The sequence below is a fragment of the Lissotriton vulgaris genome, chromosome 8, assembly GCF_964263255.1.
Source record: "Lissotriton vulgaris chromosome 8, aLisVul1.2, whole genome shotgun sequence".
Taxonomy (NCBI): Eukaryota; Metazoa; Chordata; class Amphibia; order Caudata; family Salamandridae; genus Lissotriton; species Lissotriton vulgaris.
The window spans coordinates 715,959,689-715,972,374 of record NC_141696.1 but is presented as its reverse complement, the minus strand read 5'-3'; the positions used below and the strand labels follow the sequence as shown (position 1 = coordinate 715,972,374).

General features: G+C 44.0%; 1 protein-coding gene across 2 annotated transcripts in view; it reads left to right on the top strand.

Annotated features, from left to right (window-relative positions):
- The first annotated feature begins 551 nt into the window (after positions 1–551).
- The window catches only part of SH3KBP1 (SH3 domain containing kinase binding protein 1), a 1,359,457-nt gene continuing 1,347,322 nt past the window's right edge, over positions 552–12,686 (top strand). The window contains exon 1 of one of the 2 annotated variants that reach the window (XM_086934590.1): positions 552–1,159. In XM_086934590.1, coding sequence (XP_086790716.1) covers positions 1,156–1,159 — 4 coding nt within the window. In that variant the 5' untranslated portion in view covers positions 552–1,155. The remainder of the gene's footprint in view (positions 1,160–12,686) is intronic. The other variant, XM_086934589.1, reaches the window with a different exon arrangement.

Genomic DNA, 12,686 nt, shown 5'->3' with positions numbered 1-12,686 from the left:
ATTTAGACCCATCTCATTGTCGATATTTGTGTATAATGAAATCACATCCATTGTGATCATTATAAATTCCGGCTGCCAGGTTTCTATATTGTTTTGCAACCCCCAAAGGATTAATGAATTAAATTGATCTAAACACTTGAGGACGCCTACAGCCTGTTCCTTTCTGCGACTCCGCCTGCCCCTTGCTGGGGAAACCTGTTGAGAATATATATATATATATATATATATATATATATATATATATATATATATATATATATATATATATATGTATATATATATATATCGCTTACAATCCCTGACGAGGCGTTAAAGTGTCATACGAATGGCAGTAAAATGCCAGTTATAGGTACAATCACAACAAGGAAATGTCACACATAAACAATCTAAAAATTGCAGCTATGCACCTCCTAAAAATCACTTCTAAATACCCCACTGCTTGCAACAGAAAGGATCTGCATGAGTTTTTGCTTTTTGCTTTTTTTGACTAGTCACATCATTTGGTGAACTGGCTTTGTTTTTAGTCACTTTTCTGTAGGAGATAGAGCTTCTTCTCTCAGACGGACCTAACAACATTGTGGCAGCCTGGGGAGCGGTGTGAGCTGCAGCCAGAGCCCGTGTGGTCTGCAAGGCATAGTACCAGCCACCGCAGCAGAAGAAAGGACTCACGTTGTAGCCGGAGATCACACCACTTCTGCTTTCTTTTTGTAATTAGGCGAATACGTGAAAGAGGTGCCCGATGGAGAGCATAGTCTCTGCTGCCCTCTAGCACAGAAGTCACTAGCCCCGCTGCTGCACTCTGTACAGCACGAAAGCACTGTGACAGCATAAGCATCGCCTTTCACAGCTGGTACATATTATTTGGGTCTTTTTTTGGAGCTGATCGTCTGTTTTTGTGTTGGATTTCATTTTCAGCATTTTTTTGCATTTTTGTTGCATTGAGAATAAAAAAGAATAAACAAAGAGGGAAGCCCCCGCTTTGGCTACAGGAAATATACAAATGCAGTGAAGCCCATTGAAGCAGCAAGAGGCATCTTGGGAGAGGGTTTGCTTATCGACGGTCTTTTCTCCGTCGTGGTTTATCTGAGGACCCTTTCCGTCTTCCCAGTGGACAAAGTTCGAGACTGCTTACCCCCAACGGACCGGGCGCCATAAATGGGTGAGTTGGCAGCGTGCTATTCATTTTCGTAGAGTATTGTTTTATTTTGTGGTGAAGGATCGCCCACTTTGGTCGTTCCCTGAGGGTGAGTTAAAAGGAAATCTTAATTTAATAAACAACGCAGGGAATGGAGCGTTTGCATGTTTAATCATTCAACCATTGTGAAGCGCAGTGTGACATAGCGCGCGTGGTGTGGCAGCCAGAGGATGGGGCTGGACTAGTGGGTGGGCACTGGGCAGGCAGCCGCAGCCCGTGCGACAGGGTATCCGCACTGCCACTGACAAGAAGGGAATCCGCACCGCTTTCAGTCAGGTCAGGGGTGGCCGGAGAGAGCAGAATTCAATTGATTCATTGGCATTATTCTTAGCTGGGCTTGCCACATAGGCGCTACCTTGGAAAAAGACAAGGTGGCGTTGGCTATTGGGGTATCCAGAAATTTGCATTTGAGGGAACAATAGGATGTTTATTTGGTCTGTAAGTGGGCCCTTGGGGAGCATGACTTTTAAAAAAATGTGTGGCCCCCAAACGCACAAATCTAGTCTTAGTATTTTTTCTATTGTGCAGAATACCGAGCTAACCAACGGAGGTGGCTCGGTCGCCACTTTGATTTAAGCTGACATTCTTAGCCTGAAGGCACCAGAGTGCTAAGTAGCACTACTCAAATCCTTCAAATCATAAGGTGCCCATGTGACAAGCCTTGACCACCCTAACATTCCTGAGAATTGGTCCTTTATAAACCCAAATGAAGGATGTACAGTCAACAAGTGCGGGTATTTTAAATCAAGGCTCCGGGGAATAGCGGAACCGAGCAGTCACTGTGCTTCCTTTTTGGGTCGGACGCCTACATTATAATGATGATGACACGCGATCACTGCCGGTTGCGTCACCACCAGCCCAGGCTCTTTTGTGCGCACAAATTAAGGAGGAACCTCATTTTAGGGTGGTGGCTGCCTGCCGCGTCACACTGATTTTAGTTCTGATCATAATGGGTCAGAAGTTCGTTCCAAACATTTTGGGCTAATATTCAAGTTTCCTTATGCAAAGGAATGAGATGAAAACATTCAGGACAAGATGTACTAGTCGTAAGACTGTAGCCTACAGGCGTGTCAACCTTGCTGGAAAATATAGATTGACCCATTATATACGGGTTCTACTGGATCCCTTTCTGACATAGGTATTTTTGGATATTGGACTTCATATCTGAAAAAAACAGGGGATGTTGTTCTGTTTAAATAAGGATGCCACCTTAAACAATAGCCACAGTGAGATCTCAAGACCTCAATAATCGTTTCCAATGGTCCTTCAGTATGGATTCAAGAAAGGGGAGGTGAAACTGGAAAGGTCTCCTGACAGATGTTTTTGAGCCTATGGTGCTTTATCAAAAAGGAGAGCAGTGCCCTCCGCCCACAAGCACCGGCACAAATTAAGCAGTGGGAGAAGCTGAAATAATTTATTTGATGTCTGGTAGATTTAGGTTTGTGAGACGACGGTCCTGGTATAAGAGTGCTTGAATGGACACCGTCTCTTATCCAGGCTGGTATTTGATCCACAGTACTGTGTTTAAGGTCTTTACAGTTTCACTACCTCAGTAAAAATATGAGCCTACAAGTCCCAGCATGCAAAGTCATGGTGATAAAACCAGGACTGTCTAAATGTGACCTCGTGAGATCGGTTTGCAGCAGTGGAACTCTAGTCTGATTTCACTTTAACGCTACACAGTTTCTGTAAACAGGCAGACTTATGCAATGGCTTATGCTGCCGGGCTGAAAGGAGAGCGGGGCTGCACAACTTTCAGAATGGTAATTTCTAAAGAGGATTACGCATTTTTTTGTTCACGCAGTCTCATGTTTCACTTCCTACTTTGAGTATTAAGGGCTACTTTTGTTTCCTCGTCAGTTATTAGAACAATGATCCACTGCACTTTTTTTTATATGTGGCACAAGAAAGAGAACATATTAACACAATTGTGATTTTGGAAAATAATGAAAACGTGTACAATATTAAGACACAGAATAACAGCCAGTACTTGATGTGGCTTCCAGACAGGAAATCCAAGCGGCCTATTTGAGGGTTGCCGTTTTTTTTTGGTCAGACCTGCTGCTGTGCCAGCCTCCTTTACCTTCTTTCTAAAAAAACAAAGAAAACCCCCCCCCCCCACACACACACACACACACTTCAGCGGTGCAGTAGGCTGCGCTGTCTTCTCTGCGGTTCTCTGCGTTAACAAAGCAAATGTTCGCAGTGCACCCAAACATGACTGTGCTGCTGAGCGAGGCTTCGCGAAGCCGCTCTGTTGGCACGCAGCAGCACTGCCTCCCAGGCACACTTTGCCAGACTAGCTTGCTGGCAACACGAGTCTCTGTTCTGTTTACTAACAAAGGCGAGAGCAGGGCAGCCAGCTGCACACAAGTGTCAGAGTCGTCCCACGTGGCCTGGCCCCTCGGACTCCGGGGCTTGGCTCCCATTGGTCCGGTAGGCACAGTGGCACCGGGACACAGAGAGCCGAAGGGCTCATTGGATCATGAACATTGCCGTTTATTGCTACGTCAGCAACTGCCAAAAGGGGGCATTTTCCTTACTTGCACCTGAACCCATGGCATTCGTTCCTACGTTACTGCTCGGATTGGCCCTGCTTGGGGAATGCTTTATAATACTGCGGCCAACAAGTAGTCATTTTGTAATAAAATGCAACACTTATATTTTTCTTATTTGTCCCTCGTAAAAAAAAGTCTTACTCTCTATATTTTCATTAGGGAAAAATAGCGAATCCACCCTTTTGTCCTATGACCAATATCCCACACAATGTTACCTTGAGACCAAAATTGAGAAAAAACTCAAAAATCTATATTTTCCGCTTTTGGTGCTTGCTGGAGTAGAAATGGGGAACATAGATTTTGGCATGAACGTCGATTCACCAATATGCTCTTTGCAGTTGGAGTAGTAACATATTTACTTTGGCCATGATGACTTTACAGATTTTACTTCTTGTATTGCAACATGTATATAGCGCTTACTTTCCCTGAGTGGGTTCCTGAAGTGCTTGCCTTTGTGGGTCGCATGATACACCCTGTAGGGTGTGTGGTTGGAACAGTATTATCGTTGTTTTGATGCCTCATCGGTAAGCCGGTAGTTTTGATTGATCAGCTCTGCAGGTCTTTTTATGGTATTTATGATCAGAGTCCAGTGAGCAGGTTTATGCACTGGGGTATCTATTCTGAGATATTTTGTATAAAGTTTATGGTGAGCATGTCTACGTAGGAGGGAGAGATGGTGGGGAGATATTTTAGAATGGACTTTCTTACTATCATCCTATATAGGATTGTCATTTTGAGATATAAAGAAGTGGTCATAGTTTGTAGGTAGTTGGACCTGCAGTGATACACTAAATTTGGCCTTCAGTTATGTTATGTTATTTTAGGTCATGTTATATTGATTTGTATAGCACACTAATCACCTGAGAGAGTATCCAGGCACTTGGGCAGGTGAGTAGGTGTGAGGTCCCCTAGGTGCATATACGAAGAGCCAGGTATTCGGATTCTTACGGAACTGAAGAAGTGAGGAGGAGTCTCTGTTGTGTTGAGGGAGGTCATTCCATGTCTTGGAATGTGGAAGAGCTCTCCAGTTACTCCATGCATGTTCAGTTGTTGAAGAATGGTTTATTACTGTGGACTGGCACATTACTGGGTGATGGAGATGACCCGTAGCAGATCTAGCTTGTGTGAGTGTAAGAGAGTCCGACAGAATAAGGGAATCACACAGCCTGTATGAGGTATAGTCAGATGCCTGATTGCTGAATGTTATGGTTTTTAAAATATATTTTATTGGCAATTACAAATATACATGCAGAGAAATACATATTACAGCAGTCAGAATAGCGTGCATCGTTTTTGGATACGTTAAGCAGTCATCGCGGCATAGTATCTACGAGTATCGCTAAGTTTTATAATAACAGTGTTGGTGCACGCTAGAAGGATTATGTGGGAATTGGCATTACTATATAATACCCAGGCTAGACAAAGGCAAGCCCTTCATAAGTTACCTGGATATAAGAAAGTTGTGTGCCGATTTGGCTGTTCTATATCTGTGGTCCATAGATTGCATTTAAAGTTACGATTATTATTCCAGGTTTTATCCCGTAGTTGCAGCATGATATAGTTATCTTGGAAATAGCTACATTGTTAACTCTGTTCTGAAGTGTATATGCTCCTGAATGCTTCAAATATAGGCTGGTAGTAAGTTCCAGAGCTTTGGCGCCTTCACTGACAAGGCAGTGCCTCCTCAAAGTCAAAGTCAATTTATTTACGATTACGGAACTCCGTGGATGTCCACATAAACCAACAACACTGAGAAAAAAAATGATTCTATTTGGATGATAAAATTAACATAGAAAAATATTCCTTCCCAACAAGGCATCGAGGACTTCTAAGCGGAATTTAACATTAAAAAGGACTTCAGATTAAAAACATAGCAATATAATGTACAGTACAAAATGTTTAAAAAGTCCTTCATGCCCTTAGTGCAAGATTTTAGGAGATACAACCCTAAAATACCATCACGAGATAAAGAATAAAATCGTCCCCTCAGAGCAAGTATTAACAGCTACTCCCTACATACCTAACGGACCTTAGTACAAGTTTAAAAAATGCTTTAAAAACAAAAAAATTCTAAGACAAAACATTTCATTTGGTGGCTTATAACGTGTTTCAGTTAGTGCTGAGGCGGAAAGGATAGCTGAAGACATATTGGTCTCATCCCTTTCCGTTGACATGATAATATTGCTGGGAAAATAAATAATATATGATTTACATCTTGCAGGCCGTTATTGCACAAATTACAGATCAGTGATGAACCATACCATTTTGCCTGTAAAGGGTTTAAATGAAGCATACCCCACCTAAATAGTAACCCAAAATGGCGCACTCCATGTGGCAAGTTCCAAGAAATATATGCCTGTATTGATCATGTAGGAGTCGATAGCCGGATGTTTACCCATCTTTAAAGTGCTCGCTTCTCTATCTCTAGAGAAATTTGTATCCCAAGTGGCCTGGTTCAGGGTGGCCCTTAATTGATATGGCGATAAAGTGACAAGGCAGTGCCTCCTGTTGATTTGTTATATTAAGGAGGTGTGATGATCGGTCTGTGGTGCACTGCTCTTCTAGCAGTAGGTAGCCAGTGGAGTGACTGCAGTGCTGGAGTCATCCATTCTCTTGGGTGAAGGCAGAGAAGGAGTCTTGCAATGTGGGAAAGTGCCCTTTTAATGAGGTCACCCCCACACTTTTATTCCCAATGCTGATGGTTATGACTCTGAAAGTGCACTGGGGCTTGCTAACCAGTAACCAGAGCCAGTGCTCTCCCCCGTAAATGTGATTCATGTAAATTAGTAACCCCAATTGGCAAGGACTTAAACCCCCTTATAAGCCCCTGGTGAATGGTACCAGTGGTACCCAGAGCACGGGAGCTAAAGGGGTCACCAGGGCCTGAAATACTAATTGTGCCACCCTGAGTGACCCAAGTAATGACAGCAGGCCTGCCCTAGCAGACTGCATGAGCAGTGCCAACTACTCAAACTCGACTTTTCCCTCACCATGAGTGGCAAGGTCACAGCACTATTTTTAATGTGTACCAGTCACCCCTAAGGTAGACTTCCTGAGCTCATGTGGCAGGGTCATTTCATTAAAGGTGTGGACATATAAGTGCAAGCTTACACATCCCTATAGTACCCTCTTTCCATTAAGGGCTACTATAAGTGTTTAGGGGGCAACAGGATAACATTGGTTGGCACCTGGGTATCCCGAGGTTGCCACCTCCATTATGGTCCAGCTGAAAAGTGTTACATTTGGTATTAAACAACTTGTCTCATCAAACCTGACCTTTACCCCAAGTCTGATTTAATGTGACAGGCACACAGGTGGCTACCTTAGAGGTTGCCCTCTTGGTTGCGCCAACCTTTCCTGTGCCCTGGCTGACAGCCTACATCTGAGGCCACCAAGACATGAATCTGACTCTCTCAGGAGGATGAAACAAAAGTCTACCTGGGCAGGAGGTATCACCTCCCTCCCTGCAAGTATGGCTAGTAAAGTGGCACATTTAGGCAGTGAGCTTCAAAGCACTCACCACCTCTGAAATGCAACCAGGCTTCCTCCCAGAGGAGGTAAAGACAAACTCTCTTCCCCAAGCACATTTGCATCCCAGGCAGGTGGTAACATTTGATAGTCAGGATGCATAAACCCCCAGCAGGCAAGCCACAGCCCTAGGATGGGCTACGTAGCCTGTACCGCCGAAGAAGGGTTCTGCCATTTTTAAAAGTAACTGAATCGAGGCTTCTGGTTTGAAAAGGTGCCATTCTCCACAGGAAGTGGTCACCTCAGGGGTGAATTAGGCACTTGGCCTAGTGGCCATTGGCAACTGACAGCTACATCCCTAAATCTGGGATTTAAGGAGCTCCCCTTGCACCAGAACTGGAGATCTTAACAAATTGCAACCAGGGACAAAAAAAGAGACCGAGTGTGCGTCTTCAGGACCTGCACAAAGCAAAGGCGCAATAACCTGCACCTGTAGCAACCACCCTGGAACTGCATGCCTGCGACTAGTCCCAGACCAGAGACCGGTCCACAAGCAAAGAGGAACCCCTCTGCAGGCAGAAGGCAACCCCAGAACTTCCCTGGACTAGAGCAGGTTTCTCCAAAGTCGGTCTTAGAGGGCTTGATCCATGCTAGATTTTTAGCATATCCCTAATAAGATAAATGTAGGTATCTTAAAAAGCTGCCATGGATCCGCCCCTCCAAGACTGACTTTGGAGAACCCTGGAATTTATGTACTTGTCCCCTGCAGCCCACAGGTACATCTCACTCATGGAACCAAAGAATCACTGGCCATTGGGCCTGCTGAGGGATCGCCCAAAAGCAAATGGTCTAGTGCATTGTAGAAAAAGTAATCCTCACCTCCAGGAATTTCAAGCAGCTACCCTTTTCCCCCAGACACCAGGACGTCGAAGTAACTCAAGGCTGAACTTGCCACTGCCAAGGCTTGTTAGTGGCCAGGCCAGCTGCCTTTGTTTGACACTGTGCCTCGAGGCAACCAGTCACTCTTTCCAGCCCGATGGCTCAGTGACCCCGTTGTAGAGATTTTGCACAGTTTTTCTCAGCGGCACTGTCTCAGCTCTAAAACCAACATACCAGCAGCTCCCGCTTCAGCACAAGGGACAGCCAGGACAACTCTGAAACTGATCCCTGAGAACCAGCCAAAATTCAACTGACTGTCCGACTCTGATTCTGAGACCCGCATCACCTTACCACCCAGTAGTTTCCACTGAACTTGACCTGCAAGTGACCGATTGTCACCAGCGTGATTTCCCATTGACAGCAACGTTATCGTTTTGCAAAAGTGAAACACGTTGATTTATTTTTTCTCTAAAAATCTATAACTCCAGTTATACTTATCCTATTGTGTTCATTTTGGTGTCTACATTGATATAGAAATCTGCTTTATTTTTATAAATTGGCATTGGAATTCTTTTGACTTGTGTCGGCCATGTTGATACTCTGAAATGCTTAACACTTGCTTCTCTAGTAAAGCCTGATTGCTCTGTGCCACACTAACAGGACTGAGCTAGGGATTTTTTAATGTGAATCCAAAGGACCTATTGGGCTATTGTTAAAATTGACATCCTTGGCTTGATTTCCCCTGACTTTTTGCCTCCACCTCCTGTATTTTTTCAGTTTCAAATCTGTTTTTATTGTTTTCAAATGACAGTAAACGCAGTTATTACACAGATAACATTATTATCAATACTACAGTATATTAATAACTTGGCGGATCCTGTTAGTACACTTCTAGTTGCCCACAGTGTCCTTAGTGGACTTATCACAGTGAAGTGGTTATAGGCATATAGCAGCCTCCAATGTGTCACGGCAGGTGCTCCGTATTTCAAAGGGTAATGTATATAGATCAGTTCAACATAAGCAAATAAAAAAGAAAGGGGTTATTGTGCAGTTGCGTAGGGTAACATTTTGCTCTCGATATTGTTATTTTGGCTTGCTTCATGTCACCATTAAATTTGTAGAAATCTAGATAGCCCCCTCGGTGATATTGCTTATAGGATCGGTTGCTTCTGAACAGATAATGTGGGGCATATAGACCATAGCTCAGCATATGGTATTTAAACCTCCTGTATTTTGTACTGTATTCTGGATTTAGTTTTTGCTGATTAAGGTGCTATGGGCACTTTGCCACTGGTGATCAGTGCCAAAGTGCAAGTGCTTCCTGCATAAATTGTGATTATGATTGGTTATCAAAAGTTGACCTATTTGATTTACTGGTAAGTCCCTAGTAAAGTACACTGTGTGTGTCCAGGGCCTGTCAATCAAATGCTACTAGTGGGCCTGCAGCACTGATTGAGCCCCCCACACAAGTAGCCTTTCAAAAGTATTTCAGACCTGCAACTGCAGTATCTGCGTGCACAGTTTTCAGCTGCCATGTCAACCTGGCTAGTGCACTTGCCAGGCCCTAACCTTTCCTTTTCTTACATGTACGGCACCCCAAAGGTAGGTGTAAGGTACCCCCATGGGCAGGGTGCTGTATATGTGAAAGGTAGGACATGCACTGGTGTGTTTTACATGTCTTGATACTGTGATACTGTTCACTATTGAAAGGTCTAGCTCTCCCATAGGCTATCATTGGAGCTGCCTTGTAACATTTTACACTAGCAACTTTCAATTGAGAACAGCTAGAGTTGGAGTTTAGGCTCTCTGGACTCAGGATTAAAGAACACGCCTTTTAGTAAAGGTGGTTTTTAAATTGTGTGTTTGAAAATGACACTTTTAGAAAGTGGGCATTTTCATGTTTAACCGTCCTGTGTGCTTCTGCTTGTGGATTCACCAGCTAGTTTTAGACTGACAGGGGTGTTGGTGCACTCACTCCAGACACTCGCACAAAGGGAGCTGAGGTGTGCCCTGCATATGCTGATGAGCCAACCTGGGCAAGCGTGGTGGGAGGAGTTGTCACTAGCACATGAATAGACTGTGTCTGCCCTGTATAATGCTGTCTTCACCCCTGATGCGTATACTGAAGTTGGAATATTAAATTAACCTATTCCAAAATCCAGCGCCCCCCTAAGGCAAGTCGTTATAACGACTTTTGTGCTGAACAAATTCATACTAAAGACGCATTTGTTCTAATGACGTCGCTGTGAAGGCACAGCGGGATTCCAGCTTGTGGCATACCATCCCACATTCTCTCCAAGGGCTTGATGTAGAGCTTGCCTCCTATTAAGAAGTCACAGGGACACAGACTTCACCTAGAGCAGCCTTGAACTCCACTGCTGGGAGTTCTGACCTGCCTTGTGGTGCCTAATCCATTTTCTGGGTTCTTGGAGGTTGTTTTACCCACTTTCCAGGTGAAAATCCGCGCATCCCCTTCCAGCTCCGTTTTTCTCTCTGCAAAGTGCAGTGCAGCTGAAAAATACACGCATTGCTGAGGTGCATCCGAAAAGATTGACGTGTCCACTGTGTGCAGCCCGAGAAATTGCTGCAGCCCGAATCCTGAGCACCAAGTTTCCAAAGTCCGAAACTCCCATTGGGACTCCAAAGCAAGCCTGCCGTGCGCCTGGAAGAATCGATGAATCACCTGTCTGTGACATTGCTGCAATGCCTGGATCACCTCTGCATTGGCCTACAGCGTCTTGATTTTTCCACGTATTGCACCTGTGCACCAAGTTCAACACCTGCAGTCCAGAGCCTTCCGTAAATCGACGCATCGCTTCCCCTTGCAGTCTGGATTTCATGCAACACTTCTCCTTTGTGCAGCAGAACTGACGCATCTCCTCCCCGCGGACTCAGTAATCGATGCATCGCTGTGTTTTCCCACGTCTTGAGCATCTCCAGCTGTTGTGTTTTGTGTGTTTTGATGCATTCTAAGGTACATTGTGAAAAACACCCACATCCATAGTTTTCTATGGACAGAATTGCTAACACCTTTTAAAAGTGATATTTTGATAAGTGTATGTTGGATATTTGTCATTTTAACTTGTTTGGTTTATATAAAGATACTTTATTTTTCTAAACTGGTTGTGTCGTCCATTTGTGGAATTTTCACTGTGTGTGTTATGTGCAAATACTTTATACATTGCCTCTGAGATAAGCCTGTCTTCTATTTCCAAGCTACCAAGTGGGTGAGCAGGGGTTAGCAGAGCTGTGCAATTCCCTACACTGACTAGAAGGAAGGGTCCCTATTTGGCCAGGGTGCATTCCACTGCCAACTAGAGATCCCCATTTCTAAAAGGTATTGTTAAAGTATTACACACTGAAGCCTAGCCAGCCTCACTGCGTAATACTTCACTTTCATACGTGCAGCATTTTAGTTGAGTTATAGTTTGTATACTATCAAACTTTAGGTGCTGAGTTATAGGCTGTTGGCATAGTCAAGCTTGGAGATTACAATTGTGAGGACACCTTGTAGGTTTTCTAGGTGGCCCACCCTTAGTTCTTCAACAGTATCCTGTTTGCTCCTGGGGGACAGTGGTGGTCTTGGATTTCAAATCAGCCAGGAAAAGGCTTTCAAACCCGCCTCTAATGTACCAAGGTAGCATAGCGAGTTATTGTCTTCAAAAGTCTAAATATATACATGCATGTAATAAACTTGTGTGTTCCCTCAGGGTTGTTTGACAGGGTGTATAGCTAATGACCCCTTAACAGCTAGGGCGGCTGACTTTGAAGCTGGGGAACCAGGTTCGATTCTGGAGGGAGTTTCAAACATCCTGTGATTCTGAGCAAATCGCAATCTCCTGGTGCGTAAAAATGAATGTATCAGTGTATAATGCAACTGGTGCTCATGTAAAGTGCTTTGATACATTTGTGTTGAGTTAGCACTATATAAAACTGCAACAAAAACAAGCATTTGTAATGCAATCGGTCTCGCCTTTGGGACCTTATATTTATTTAGCCATGCAGCACATTAGCCTGGGTGCTGAAACATCTACTGTTCTTTAACATGGAGGAAAAGTAAGCACCAAACTGCGTGACACGCCAGGTATGGGAACACATGGAGAGACATATTGCCTTTCAGCGGGAAATGGTATAGTCCAAAGCTCTGTTTTTAATATAAAATCAGGGCATTCAGTGGTATTATCACTAAAAACACAAGATTTATTTAAAAAAATGTGTTGTCTACAGGTGCTTGTGAAAGACAGTTTCTATGGACAGGAATCTAGAGAATGCTAAAGTGATTCTGGTATTTTACTGACCTCTGCTGGTCGTTTTCTATCAAGATAGTTAAATAGAGGCAGTTGCCAGAACATTTTTGAACCCTTTCATGCTCATGACGAGCTCAGCTCGTCATGCAGTACACTGCTCGTGTGCTTATGACGAGCTGAGCTCGTCATGAACAATGGGATTTCAAGGAGTTCAGCATCCAAGCAGAATTGCTGCAGCAGTCAAGGTGTTAAAAAGAAAGTCCCTCAGCAGAAAGCAATTCTGTTATTTTACTGACCTCTACTGGTCGTTTTCTATCAAGACAGTTAAATAGAGGAAGT